Genomic DNA, 12,168 nt, shown 5'->3' on the forward strand with positions numbered 1-12,168 from the left:
TATGATTTGATAAGGAATTACAATGTACTGTCTGACACTCCCAGTCCCAGTATAATCTCAACGGACACATGGGGCAGTCTCATTAAAATCTGCCTTATCCTGTGGTCATAAGGTCACTATAGATTGCTCTCTAACACTGTCACAAATTCGCCAATTAACTCATTCTCTTTGCTTGAGCAACTTTGGGACCAGGTGTGTGTTACCATGGTAAAGGCCCATTATTCTAGAGAAAGCAGCTCTTTATATAATATCCACACATTACATTTTCATGACCAGTCAACTTAGAATAAACCTAGAATATTAGTAATATCCTTCTTTCATGCAAATTCATTACAAATTCCAAACAAGCATAAAAAATAAATAAATAAACTGCAGACACTTGAACAATTGCATGGTCTAAGAAGAGGGCATACTAAAGCCAATTTGCTATAATGTCCCAGGAAATGCTGGTATCCAACTCTTTACACAAGTGAATTAGCTTGAATGTCTGCTCCAACTGTTGGCCTTCACTTAAATAAACTCTGATTGTTCAAAGTGTCGGGTAGCTCTGTGAAATGATGGACACTGACTACATTGCAAGGCCCAAAACTTCAGAGTGATAACTAGAATTGGAAATGAAAGTAGCAAAATGAAGGTTTAGAGTACATACTTTTTATATTTCTACAGAAAAGAGCGAGGCACCTCAAGAAGTGAAATCAAACCAAGGCATTATACCCAAATATATCAGGAATGAAAACCTAAAATGAAAGCCCGTCTTGGGGAATCAGTCACAGTGGAGGACTGCAAATTACCCTTGTAAAAGTCCAGTAGTAAAGGCAGTGGGATACTTAATCAGATTTCCCGCATGAAATATGCAAGAAGCGGCACTCATAACGCTCCTGCTGCCTCTCTGTCTGAATAAAAAGCCCCGGTCATGTTATAGGCTTATAAAAGGCCCTGAGAAATATTACAGTGGTGTCAGTTCATCCAGAGCCTTTATGTGTCTACGTATAATTGATAGATCCCGCGAGGCACGGACTTGACCATCAGTGTGGGGAGTCATGTTCGGCTGAGGGGCTGCCTCTCTTTAACAAAGGTTATATTTAAATGGCTTTTCTCTTACTTTGATTCACTGTCATGTTAATGCATGCTGGTTTCCTTACTTTTCCCATGTCGCTCAGTGTCTCAGTTTGATTAATCTAGCCGATAGACAGTTACAAGCTTTATTGGATCCAGTGCTGGAAAAGAAGACTGTATTGTTATACAAGCAGTATTTGTTGCTGAATCCCTATCGACTATCTGATATATGCTTGCATTATGAATTATCCTGCACCAAATGAGTTTGTGTGTGTATATATATATGTGTGTATATATATATATATATATATATATATATGTGTGTATATATATGTGTGTGTGTGGATTACCAAAACAACCGAATGCTTCTTGCAGTCTGCACTACATATGATACATTGGGACACAGCATCAAGCTGTTCAATTGGTCCTCCATTGTGTGACCGTGACTCACAACCATGCACACATCTTGAATGAATCCTTTAGTCATTTTTCTAATCTTGCTATTCATTATCTGTACCTTTATTCAGTCTATCCTCCATTCTTCCCTGTATCTTTCTTTTCAGCTCTTTTTCGATCCTCCCTCCCTCAGTCACTCCTCCTCATTCTTTTTCCATCCATCTTTTATGAACAGATTTCCATCTTTTCACTGTTTGGACACTCCCTCTTATCTGTCAGTGTCGTTTGCTTTTTTCACCACTTTGTAATCATCCATCCTCTCTTTCCCTTTACCTAAATCTGAAGTAATACACCTTCTTTCTTGGCACCTTTTACTTTGACTTAAAGTTTTTGTTATGTTCATTTGCTCTGCTCATCTCTACTCCTCTTTTGTCTCTCTCCGTCTCTTTTACCTCCTCTGTGTTTCTGCAGCCAATCAGCTCAGCTCACTGCAAACCCTCAGCCGATTCTCACCGGGCGCCACCTGACCTCCCAGCCTTTCCCCATTTTGCAGTCACTGTACTATGTCTCTATTAGCCACAGCTATAACCGTGTACCATTATTCAGCATCCAAGGTCACTCCAGCTCCCCTCTTCCTTCTCCTCTCCTCATCATTTCCTCTTTATCTCCCTCTGCTCTTCCATCCTCCTAATCCTCCCCTCTCCTCTCCTCTTATTTTTCCCTGCCACCTCTCCATTTGCCCTCATCTTATATTTCTCATCACCACTCCTTTCCTCTGCTCCACCACTGCTCCCTCCCATATGAGATCGTGAATCACCTCTGTGGTTGTTTTTGCCACTCTGACTGCGACAGAAATAGGCAAGCAAATTCACTGAAATATACATGGAAGACCCGGACACATGCATCTTTGATATGCTGATTCGCTACTACTCACTGCATTATGCATTTTTAACCATATTTACATGCCTATTGTCATATGTATATGTAAATATGCAGCTCTGTGGTATGCATACGCATACTGGACAGATGAAATGATTTTCACCTTAATCCTTAGTGTTCTTCAGACAATATATGTTCATGAATATAAAGTGGTCCCCATATGAGTTGAGCTACTGTTCTGAAATAAAATGAATTGATTTATTGAATTGGTTTTGTCAGGGAGGCAGGGGTTATTGTTCTCATTGCATCCCTGTATTTGCAGATGCTGGCATTGTGCTCTGTCGCCTAACATACCAAGAACGTGTGTGTCTGTTTCTGTGCTTCTAATTATGGTTAAACCCTGCAAAGGCGCGCGCACACACAGATGCAGAGGGAAAGTGAAAGAGACAAGGGAGTGCTTTGTTCAAGCTGGTGACACAGAAACGAGTAATTATTAGTACTCAGGAGAGAGAGGGGGAGAGAGGAAAAGAAAAGACTGATAGAAGACGGGATAAAGGAGTGGTAGAATCCTGTCCCCCTTTCCACATCTTTCTTTCCCTCTCTCTTCCTCTTCTTCTCGTGTTCTCTTGCGGCCTCATTCCTTCCTCTCTTTTTTTTTTCTCTCTATCTGCGTTACCGAGTCTGGTGGTCTGACACCAGACAAGATTGGGCACAGAGAGCAAGAGACAGAGGATGGAGAGAGAAGGAGAGAGAGAGAAGAGGAGGAACAACAAAGCAATTATCTCCTCTTCTGGCTGACATCTATACTGTCCTCGTTTCCTTTTTCCCATGTCATGTCTTTTGTTCGTTTACCCTTTCCTCCATTTTTGGTCTTGATTTGTCGGACTGTTTACTATCTCGTTGGCTGTCTCCCTCAATTTAGTCTGATCTCTTCTTCTGTTTTCCTTGATCTGTCTTTCTGCCTGTCTCTCCCCCAACCCCTCCCTTCTGGATTTTGTTTCATCCCTCCTTCTGTCTTTTCGCCTTCCTTAATCTATCCCTCTCTCTCGGCTCTCTCATTTGGCCTGATTTTCTTGCTCTGCCTGATTCAGTTGTTTTCTCTCTCATTCCCATTCCTTTTTTTATGACCTCCTTCTCCTCCCCAATCCCCCAGTATTTGTCTGTCTCCATTATTTCTCCCTATTTTCTCCTCATTTTACTTTAACCACATGATAAAAGGTAGTATGAATCTCGCTGTCTGTCCCTTTCTGCCTCCCTTACCCACTTCCTCCCTTTCTCTGATCTTACAGTATAATATAAGATGACATATGTATTGAGTGCTGACCCTTTCTCTCTCCTTTCTTTCATCTGCCTCTGATGTGAGTTGACACATGTATTGACACAGTAGTTTAACACTTAATTACATCTTCCCCTGGGGTACAACTCTCAACCTAGTTTTGTCCCTCCTCTCCCAAATCCCCTCCCTCCCTCCCTCCCCTCCTTTTCTTTCCTCCATCCTTTTGGCCTTGTGCGTCTTTGCTCTTTTCTTCTTTCCTCCCTCTTTCTCCATTTTTGTCTCTGCATGCCTCCTCCCTTCCTCACTGTTATCTCTCCTTGCATCCTTATCTATCCCTGCCTCAGCAGATGTACTTATCTTGTTTCTTGTATAATTTCTTGTATTAGTTACCAGTAGGCTAAAATAAGAAGCTGCTATCATTTCTCCTGCAATATCATATTGTGCAATACATGACAGAAACTGAAAGTATCTCTGGATGTTTGATTTCTCCAGTGGATGAAAATAGTTCATACAGTGTACCACATATTTTTTTAAACTTATTTATAGATTGGTTCAGTACTCTGTCAAATATTAGTCGGATACGGTGTGTAATTAGTGTCAGCAATGAGTGGCATTGCCATACACCTAATTTTGAGGTTCTACTTTTTCAGTCCTTTTATTTCCCTCTCCGTTTGTGACTCATTACCTATGACCTCATCTGTCTATTTCTCAGCATGCTGCTTTCCTGTGGCTGTCAAACTCTCCCCCTGTCCTTTTTAACTCTGCGTCCCTTTTCTGAGACTCTACTTTCATTATTCTCATTATTTCTTAAACTCTGCGTGATTCTCTCTCCAACTTCCTCCTCTTTCTTTCCCTCTGATCGTTTCTGGCCCCATTAAATTCTGTGCCAAATTTGACACTATGAGTGCCCAGCAGGAAGGTTGATCCTGTTGTAACTGGAGCTAAATGTGAAAATTGTCAAAGCCCTTCCACTCCTGCCTGCACACTTTGAGGACTTCTGAATCTCATGAAAGACTTTTTGGCTCTGACGTGTACAAGTATGATACAGATGCCCTTGCTGCCGTCCCTTATGTACTGTGATTCATAAAGTATCGACAACTTCTTTCCCAACAGATTGCCAGTGTTTTTAAAAAGGTACATCTTCAGTACACTTAAAAAAAACAAAAAAACACCAGGAGCACAAAAGAAAGAAACTAACTACATGTTATATAATTTAGAAATATTTACTAAGGTATCTCCATTTCAGTATTTACGCAGTGTTTGGACTCAATGACACCTATACTGTAAAATGTAACACAATTCCATTAAAATAGCCTTGTGACAAATAATATTGTCGTGAAGCTCTGAGTTGTGCTATTGTGCTTTTGTATGTGATATTTACTTCATGTCAGATGGGTTTTTAGACTGGCAGAGAGGTGATAATTCAACTGTATGGATGCTTTTTGTGGCATTGTCTGCCCTTCAGTACAACAACTACCAAAGACTCAACACATTTCTGACACATCCTCAACAAAAAACATAATCAACTTGACATAGATGCATGTTTTGTAACATTTTTCATGATTTTTCTTTTGGTTTATGTCCACCCGTGTATGTTCTGTGGTAGTTAAGATTAAAGAAACTCTTCAGCTCTGTGTGAAAGGCCCTGTAAATGTGAAATTGTATGAAAATAGAACTTTTGCTGAGAAGATCAGATGAATTTTCTAACAGATGGAATCACAGAGGTCACTTTGAAAATGCTGCCTCATTAAAATGGAGGGACATTCTTTCTCCTGTTCTTTGTCCTTCAGGTGGGCTGTGCCCATGTTTGGGCGAGAAAGACATGCCACTGTGGTAATTTCCCACATTCGCAACACAGCCTCAGGAAATCCTTGGTTATATTATTTCTGAGATTTTCAGAATATCTGAACGCCATCTCATATTGGATAGTGTAGGACATTCTTTTCTAATAAAATCAAGTGTGACACTGTAATGTTGTGGCAAAGCTCCAGGAAGGAAGCTTAGTTGGTGGTGTCAGGGGAGCTAAGGTTGACAGGGTGACCAGTGCCCAGCGGAGGCCACATGGGCAACGTCCCACCTGGCTCTGTCACATACGCCACCAGAATTAGACAAGCCATGCTAAAATGGAAGCTGGTGTTGTCTAGCATGTGACTGACCTTTTTATAGATGATTAAATCTGGCAGCCACACAATGTGCTCTGTTGTTCTGTAATCTGTTTAAACATTATATACCACTATCTCACTGTGTAACTCACTTTTTGTCAGTCATTGGAGACTAGATGCTCCCTTTTTTTTTATCTTGTCTTTCCTCGCTTTCTTTTCTTAAAACATCTGTTTTCCTCTCTTTCTGTCTCTCTCACTCAGCTCAGTTCAGTCCACCTGTCAAAACCCATGCAGCAGCAGCAGCAGCAACAAAAACAACAACAAAATATGAACACAAATCCCTGATAGAAAATATAAAATCTCACTCTTCCATTCCCTCCTTTTGAATTCATAAGCCAGACTTCCTTTTGCTAACTCTCTTTTCTCAGACTTGCTAGCTGGTGTGATATTGGCACTGGCACATTGATAACATGATAGAAAGCTATACTGGAAGTCCCTGACTGCATTGTGGTAGGCTTTCTTTCAAGTGCTGCCCTCTTCCATTTTGCCTTTAGCTGTCCTTGGAGACAGATTTCCCTACTTCCTTCCTCAAAGCCCTCAGACTTCGTGTCTCCTCTTTGAACATTTCTCCTCCCTTTTTCAATTCGGTGGGAAGTTAATATCTCAATTTCACCTTTTGGATAGGCGCTACATCTGTCTCTCCTTTGTGACAGTTGTCGCCGCCTTCTGTTTTGATGGCGGTGTGATTTGTTTAGAGTTTACTCTAATTTCAGATCGCTTACTCCCTCTTCGCTGAATTTCAGCAGCTCTCCAGTGACACTGGTTGCCTTGGCTCAGTCATTCTCACTTATCTCTCTGCTATTTTATTTCTGTGTGCGTCTCTTTGTGTCTAGCAGCATTTTCTTGTCTAAAGCTGCACAGCTGCTGCACCTTCACCTCTACTGATGCCGCCGTTTCATTATCTCCTTAAAGTTTGTTCCCTTAGAGAAAAGCATTTTAACTGTGTCACCGTTTTGTGTTTACGTGCTGAATTCATCCAGGGCATTTTAATGCATCTCAATACATCAACCCCACAACAAATACTGCTTTGTTTAATATCAGTGTCCAGGTTTTGTTACAAATTTATCAAAGGGTTAGTTTGACTCTGAAGCTGGGCTAGATGAGGTGTCACCTTCTCTCTGAATTTATAGATGCATTATTTGCTACAAGCCTTGGTTTCTAGAGTTAAACACCTTTACTCTACAAACGTTAGCAGTTAAGTAGCAAGTCAACTCACCTATTGGAATATTTTCTGTAGAGAAAGTAATGCAGCCGATCAGCATGGGAGCTTAGATCTCATTCAGTTCATTCAATTCAATCATTTAATTAGTTCTCCATGTGTAATTGCCACAAATATGTCATGGGATTGTACAGAATCTGCACTCATCTGTTTTGATGTGGCATTTCAATGGGACACCTCTGCGCCTACGTCCTTTCATCCACACATCCCTCTCTCTAGCAGTGGATCGCTTTGCTGCAGGGCTTTCACCACGCTGTGTTGACTCTATTTCCTCTCCCTCCTTCTCCCTTGTGACATTATTCCTTTTGTATGATTTTTAAAAGACTATTTCCCATCGCTGTTATTCCAAATTTCTTTGGGCTCCATCCTCTCCTCCCTCTTTCTCTTTCATTATGTTGGCCCTCCCAACTACCAAGCTCTCTCTTTCTTTTTTCCATACCCAGGTGTGTTTTCTGTTGTGTACACAGATTTTCTCTCTTATTCTATTCCAGTGATGGATTTAAATACCTCCCCTCAATCACTCCACCCTCATTTCCAGGCTTTTTCCTTGAGGACCATTTGGGCCCACCCCTCTATCTTCTCCCCCTCACTGTCTGTCAGTCTCTCCCCATTCACCCATCCTTCTTTCATCTCAATCTCTCCCCTGGTGATTTGGGTAGAAACCATCCCCTATCTTTGCCTTCTCCCTCAATCCCTCTCCTCCACCTCCTGAGATCTCAACGGCCTCATTCCTACCTTGAAATTCAACCGTTCTTCATGTCTGGCTTTATCAATCACTCAAACAATTCGTTTTTCCTGCCCATTCGTCTTTTTTCCATTCAACCTTGGCTGCCATTTTCCATACTTTCCCTCAATCCTTCTGATTATACCAACAGTTTTTCACACATCCAATCATCTTTCCATCCGTCTGTCTTCCCTGTTCCTTTCCTGTCATATGGTTGGCTCCCTTTACCCCTTCTCGATACCACTTAAAGCTTAGTGCCATCTTTATAATACCTTGGGGAAACCACATTCAATCCCGCATCCGTGCAGAATGAAATCAAAAACATAAATACACATAATGCCATGATGGCAGTCCCTGCACAACTTTTTCTCTCCTCGTCTTATTCCATCTCACTATTTGGGGTTTTACTGTAGCAACAACCACACACATAAATGTTTCATCAGTCTGTGCTTGTAAATACTGAGGCAGTAAACTCTGAATACAGACACAATTCATGTGCAGTGCAGTAGTTATACATCTTCACCAGGTAGCTCCTGTTATATTTTGAAAGAAAAGACTTCTGTCCTGCATCGGTCCATCTTATTTCTTCATGTTTGACTCATTTACTCTCTTCTCGTCCTCTTCAATCAGACTTCACATATCTCCCCATGTTTCTGTTCATATTTGAGAAGTTAGTTTTTAAGGGCTTCTGATTCACAATGTGAGCACAGAAAGTGTGAAACGGAAAAGGTTTGTTCTACATACTCCTTGCTTTGAATTGTTCTTCTTATCGTAGTAGAACTTCTCGTCTTTTTTTGCTATAGACTCGAGGCTTCCAGTGTACAAATTGGCTCACAGAGATGCATAGAAAGAGTGAGCAAAGAGCTTTGCAAAGGCTTTCTTAGGGATGCAGAATAGGTTTTCACCTCATGTTTATCCAAAAGTGAAGCCTTAACTCATAAGACAGGGTGTGGTGGTGGTCTTTAAATAATTTGTGGTAACAAGAAGAACGTTGCAGCCCTTAACCTCAAATCTGGTCTATAAATGTTTGATTATTTTTCTGCCTCTGAGAGCATGTTGAGTAAACATGGACACTGAAGTGTGGGGGGGGGTCTTATTTTAAATGCAAAGTGACATTGCTCACTGAAGATTTAAATTTTACTTCAAATTAAAAATGACATCTACCATCAAGTTCCTCTGTTACTTCCCCATTAATACTGGCACATGCTACTGTATGTCACTAAATGTTGCTGTAGATGTATCTTGCATTCAGAGTCAGACACTTTCTGCTTGCCTCAAGATGTTACAGAATCTTAGAATGTCACTAACCTTAAAAATCTCTCCTCCCTCAAAATCCCCTTTATTCATTAAACATTTTCTCCACTTGCTCTGCCGCCCTACTCTCATCCATATGCACTAACTGTTCACCTGTTGGGTTTGTATGTCATAGAGTGATGGAGATAAATTATTAACTACCTTCGCCCCTCTATCCCTTCATCTGTCTCCCCATTCATCCTTCCCTTGAGCGATCCACTCGTCCATGTACAAGGTGAACAGTTGCACTACTGAAGTGTCATGCTGTAATGGATAAATATTTAAGGGTTTTTGCATGAAAAAAGGGAGGAAGGAACTGACAAAAATGAAAGGTGGTTGCAAGAAAAGGAGAAGCTGTAAGACAATAACCAATACCTGTTGGCAAGTATCAAAGCTATTGTTAGAGTTGCAAATACAGTATGGCGACCATTGTTTACATGGTGTGTAATGTAAATAGTTAATAAGGTTTAACTGACCTGTAGATGAGGGTCTCGTCTGCGGTGCAGTTGTACTGTATCTGATACATCCAGACAACATAAGCTGCAGACGAACGCCCCAAATCCCATCGGACCTGAGCCGAGGTTGATGTAACCCCTTGTACTCCCACCATCCTCCCTTCCTCCTCATCCCCTTCCTCATCCTCCATGCTCCCGCCATCAGCTCTCTCTCCTTCGGAGGCCCTGCCACCATCGCCATCTTCACCCTCCGCTCCATCTCTTCTTCCTTCCTCCACCTCTCCTCCACGTCCTACGCCATTGTTAATCCCTCCATTTTTCCCTGTGCTGATATCCGAGGAGCCTGGATCAGTCCGTAAAATTCCATTGGTCACGTTCCTGTTGTTCTTGGTGTTCACATTGTTATTCCCAGTATTTCCGCCTGCTCCTCCCCGATGAGGAAGGGGGATTATTTTCAGGTCCACAGTAGCAGTCGCTTCACCTGCTGCATTTATTGCGATACATGTGTATGCCCCGTCATCCCGGGCAACAGTTACTAAGATATCCAAGGTCCCGTTGCTGAAGGAGCTGGTCCGGGACGAGTTCGCAATGATGCGGTCATCTGGTGAAACCCAGTGGACTACTGGCTCAGGGTCGCCAATAGAACGGCACTTTAGCGTGGCTCGCTGGCCCTCCAGGACCCACAGCTTGTGGGTGTGACGGGTGATGAGTGGTGGTTCACAAGTAAACTCCTCCTCAGGAATTGACCAGAAATATCTGAGGGACAAAGGGAGGGAAGAGGGATGAAGCCAATGAGAGAGAAAGAGAAGAGGGAGAGAGAGGTAGAGTGGAGTCATCATTTTGGATACGCTCAGAAATTTTTCCCTCTGAGGTGGGTTTGGCAGATTAATGTAGAACATTAACCTAAAGAGCTATGTGCTTTTGTCTATCAATTTAAGGGTAAAGTTCAGTAATGCACAACAATGTGAACAATTTCCCATGCTGCTCTGCAGAAAATGTAATGAGTAATTAATGGTGACAGCAATGACTGATGACAGCAACAGATGTTCACTTTCCTTTGTTTTCACTACATACTTCTGACTGCAGGGTTAGACCAAAATAATTCTGTGAGAGCCCTAAGTAGCAGAATAATTACAACCGATATATCACACCGCTGTTTGAAAACTCAGTCCTTACGGCCTACCTGTCCTGCGAGTTTTTGCTCCAGTTCTATTCTTAGACACATGATGATCCAATTAAGGCCTCATAGAATATGAGGCCCTTAATTGGATGTGTGCTAAAACAGGGCTGGAGCAAAAACTGGACAGAACCTGGCCTGGAGCCAAAGTTGGAAATCACTAATGATTTTCAATTGGACTTAACACATCATTCAACCATTCAGACTCTTCCTCTTCGCCCCCTGATGTTGAAGAAGGCTTCACTGTTTAAAAGGTTGAGGATAAACAGTTGATCGAATGCTTAGTGGGCTGAACAAATAATCCATTGATTAGTTGGTGGCATTTACCTTCCAGCCAAGTGAGCTGGTGTGGCACACGTTTCCATGTCGTCTCCACGGATAAGCCGCCGTAACCATAGCAGCTCACAGTTGCAGTGCAGAGGGTTACCACCAAAATTTAGACTTATGACAGCGTTGTAGGGGGTGGGACTTATTGCACCAGTCTGGGACCTGAAGGTGACAATAGAAAAAGAATCAGTAAACTTTTGCAAATGTGTGAGACTTAATGTCCTTGATTAGTTTGGTTTCTAATTAACCAATCCATTTTGAACCAACTCTATAAACCTTATTCTTTAACACATGGTTGTTGTCCTTGTCAAGGTTTAGCTTCCTAAGAAGGTTTCTGGAATATCGTCCAAAAGATAGGGGTGGTAATACCACATATGTGAAATGGGTGTGCATAATAACTCAGAACCCTATATAATTTTCTTAGCTAAGGCACATTGTTTTGTCTGTCTGTGTGTGTGTTTATAATAGACAGAGAGAGAGAGAGAGTGCATTGAACGATAGGGAGAGAATGGGAACAGGTGGTACTGTAAGAATAAACAAAGGAACCTATGAAAGGAAGAGGCAGTGGAAAGCTGCTGTATATACTCTCCCATGGCTACATACAGAGATAAAAAGCACAGGTGGGTAAATTTAAATGCCAGTGTTTTGTAAAGCTCTCTCCACCACATTCAACATGAACTGTAATGAAACAACCAAGACTGAAATAGAAAGTAATCTCGAGTAAAATGTGGAAGCAATCAGGTTTGACTTACATAGAGGTGCGTGAAAAAATAACTTAATGAAGGCGTAGTTGAAGGGGTAATTTTAACTTAAATTGAAGTTGCTTTTGCCAGCAGGCCAACAGAAAAACATGTCTGTTGCTGATTAGAGCTCTGTTCATGGTTTGTCATACAACACCAGTCTGAGTGTTTAACATGCAACATTCATTTGACAATTTGTAAGTCAGAAACCATACACCTGAGCAATTTGCTTCACAGAGGCCCTGACACAGCTTGAAACCAATAGTCATCATTTATTGTAACCATATGACCAAGGTCCTCTAACCTTAAGGAAGGTCTTATTTAGCATAAACCATGATGTTTCTCAAACCTAACCAAATAAACACAAAATCTTTATGCCTAAGCCTAACCAAACCATGACCATTCCATAAACTTAACTGCATTTTTATCATTGCAACCATGACAACAAAAGTCCAGTGCACCTT

At 41.6% G+C, this 12,168-nt stretch overlaps 2 protein-coding genes across 2 annotated transcripts in view; one reads left to right on the plus strand and one right to left on the minus strand.

The window, feature by feature from the left end:
• Positions 1-12,168, plus strand: part of pcxb (pyruvate carboxylase b) — a 284,512-nt gene that overhangs the window by 169,900 nt on the left and 102,444 nt on the right. The window lies entirely within an intron of this gene.
• LOC111653465 (leucine-rich repeat and fibronectin type-III domain-containing protein 4) overlaps positions 1-12,168 on the minus strand; it is a 37,985-nt gene that overhangs the window by 4,590 nt on the left and 21,227 nt on the right. The window contains exons 5-6 of the mRNA XM_023404086.2: positions 10,965-11,126; positions 9,482-10,216 (exon numbers count right to left, since the gene is read on the minus strand). Of these exons, the coding sequence (XP_023259854.1) occupies positions 9,482-10,216; positions 10,965-11,126 (897 nt within the window). The remainder of the gene's footprint in view (positions 1-9,481; positions 10,217-10,964; positions 11,127-12,168) is intronic.

Source organism: Seriola lalandi, unplaced genomic scaffold (genome assembly GCF_002814215.2).
Source record: "Seriola lalandi dorsalis isolate HSWRI2012SDOR001 ecotype SW California unplaced genomic scaffold, Sedor1 jcf7180002054216, whole genome shotgun sequence".
NCBI classification, from domain to species: Eukaryota; Metazoa; Chordata; class Actinopteri; order Carangiformes; family Carangidae; genus Seriola; species Seriola lalandi.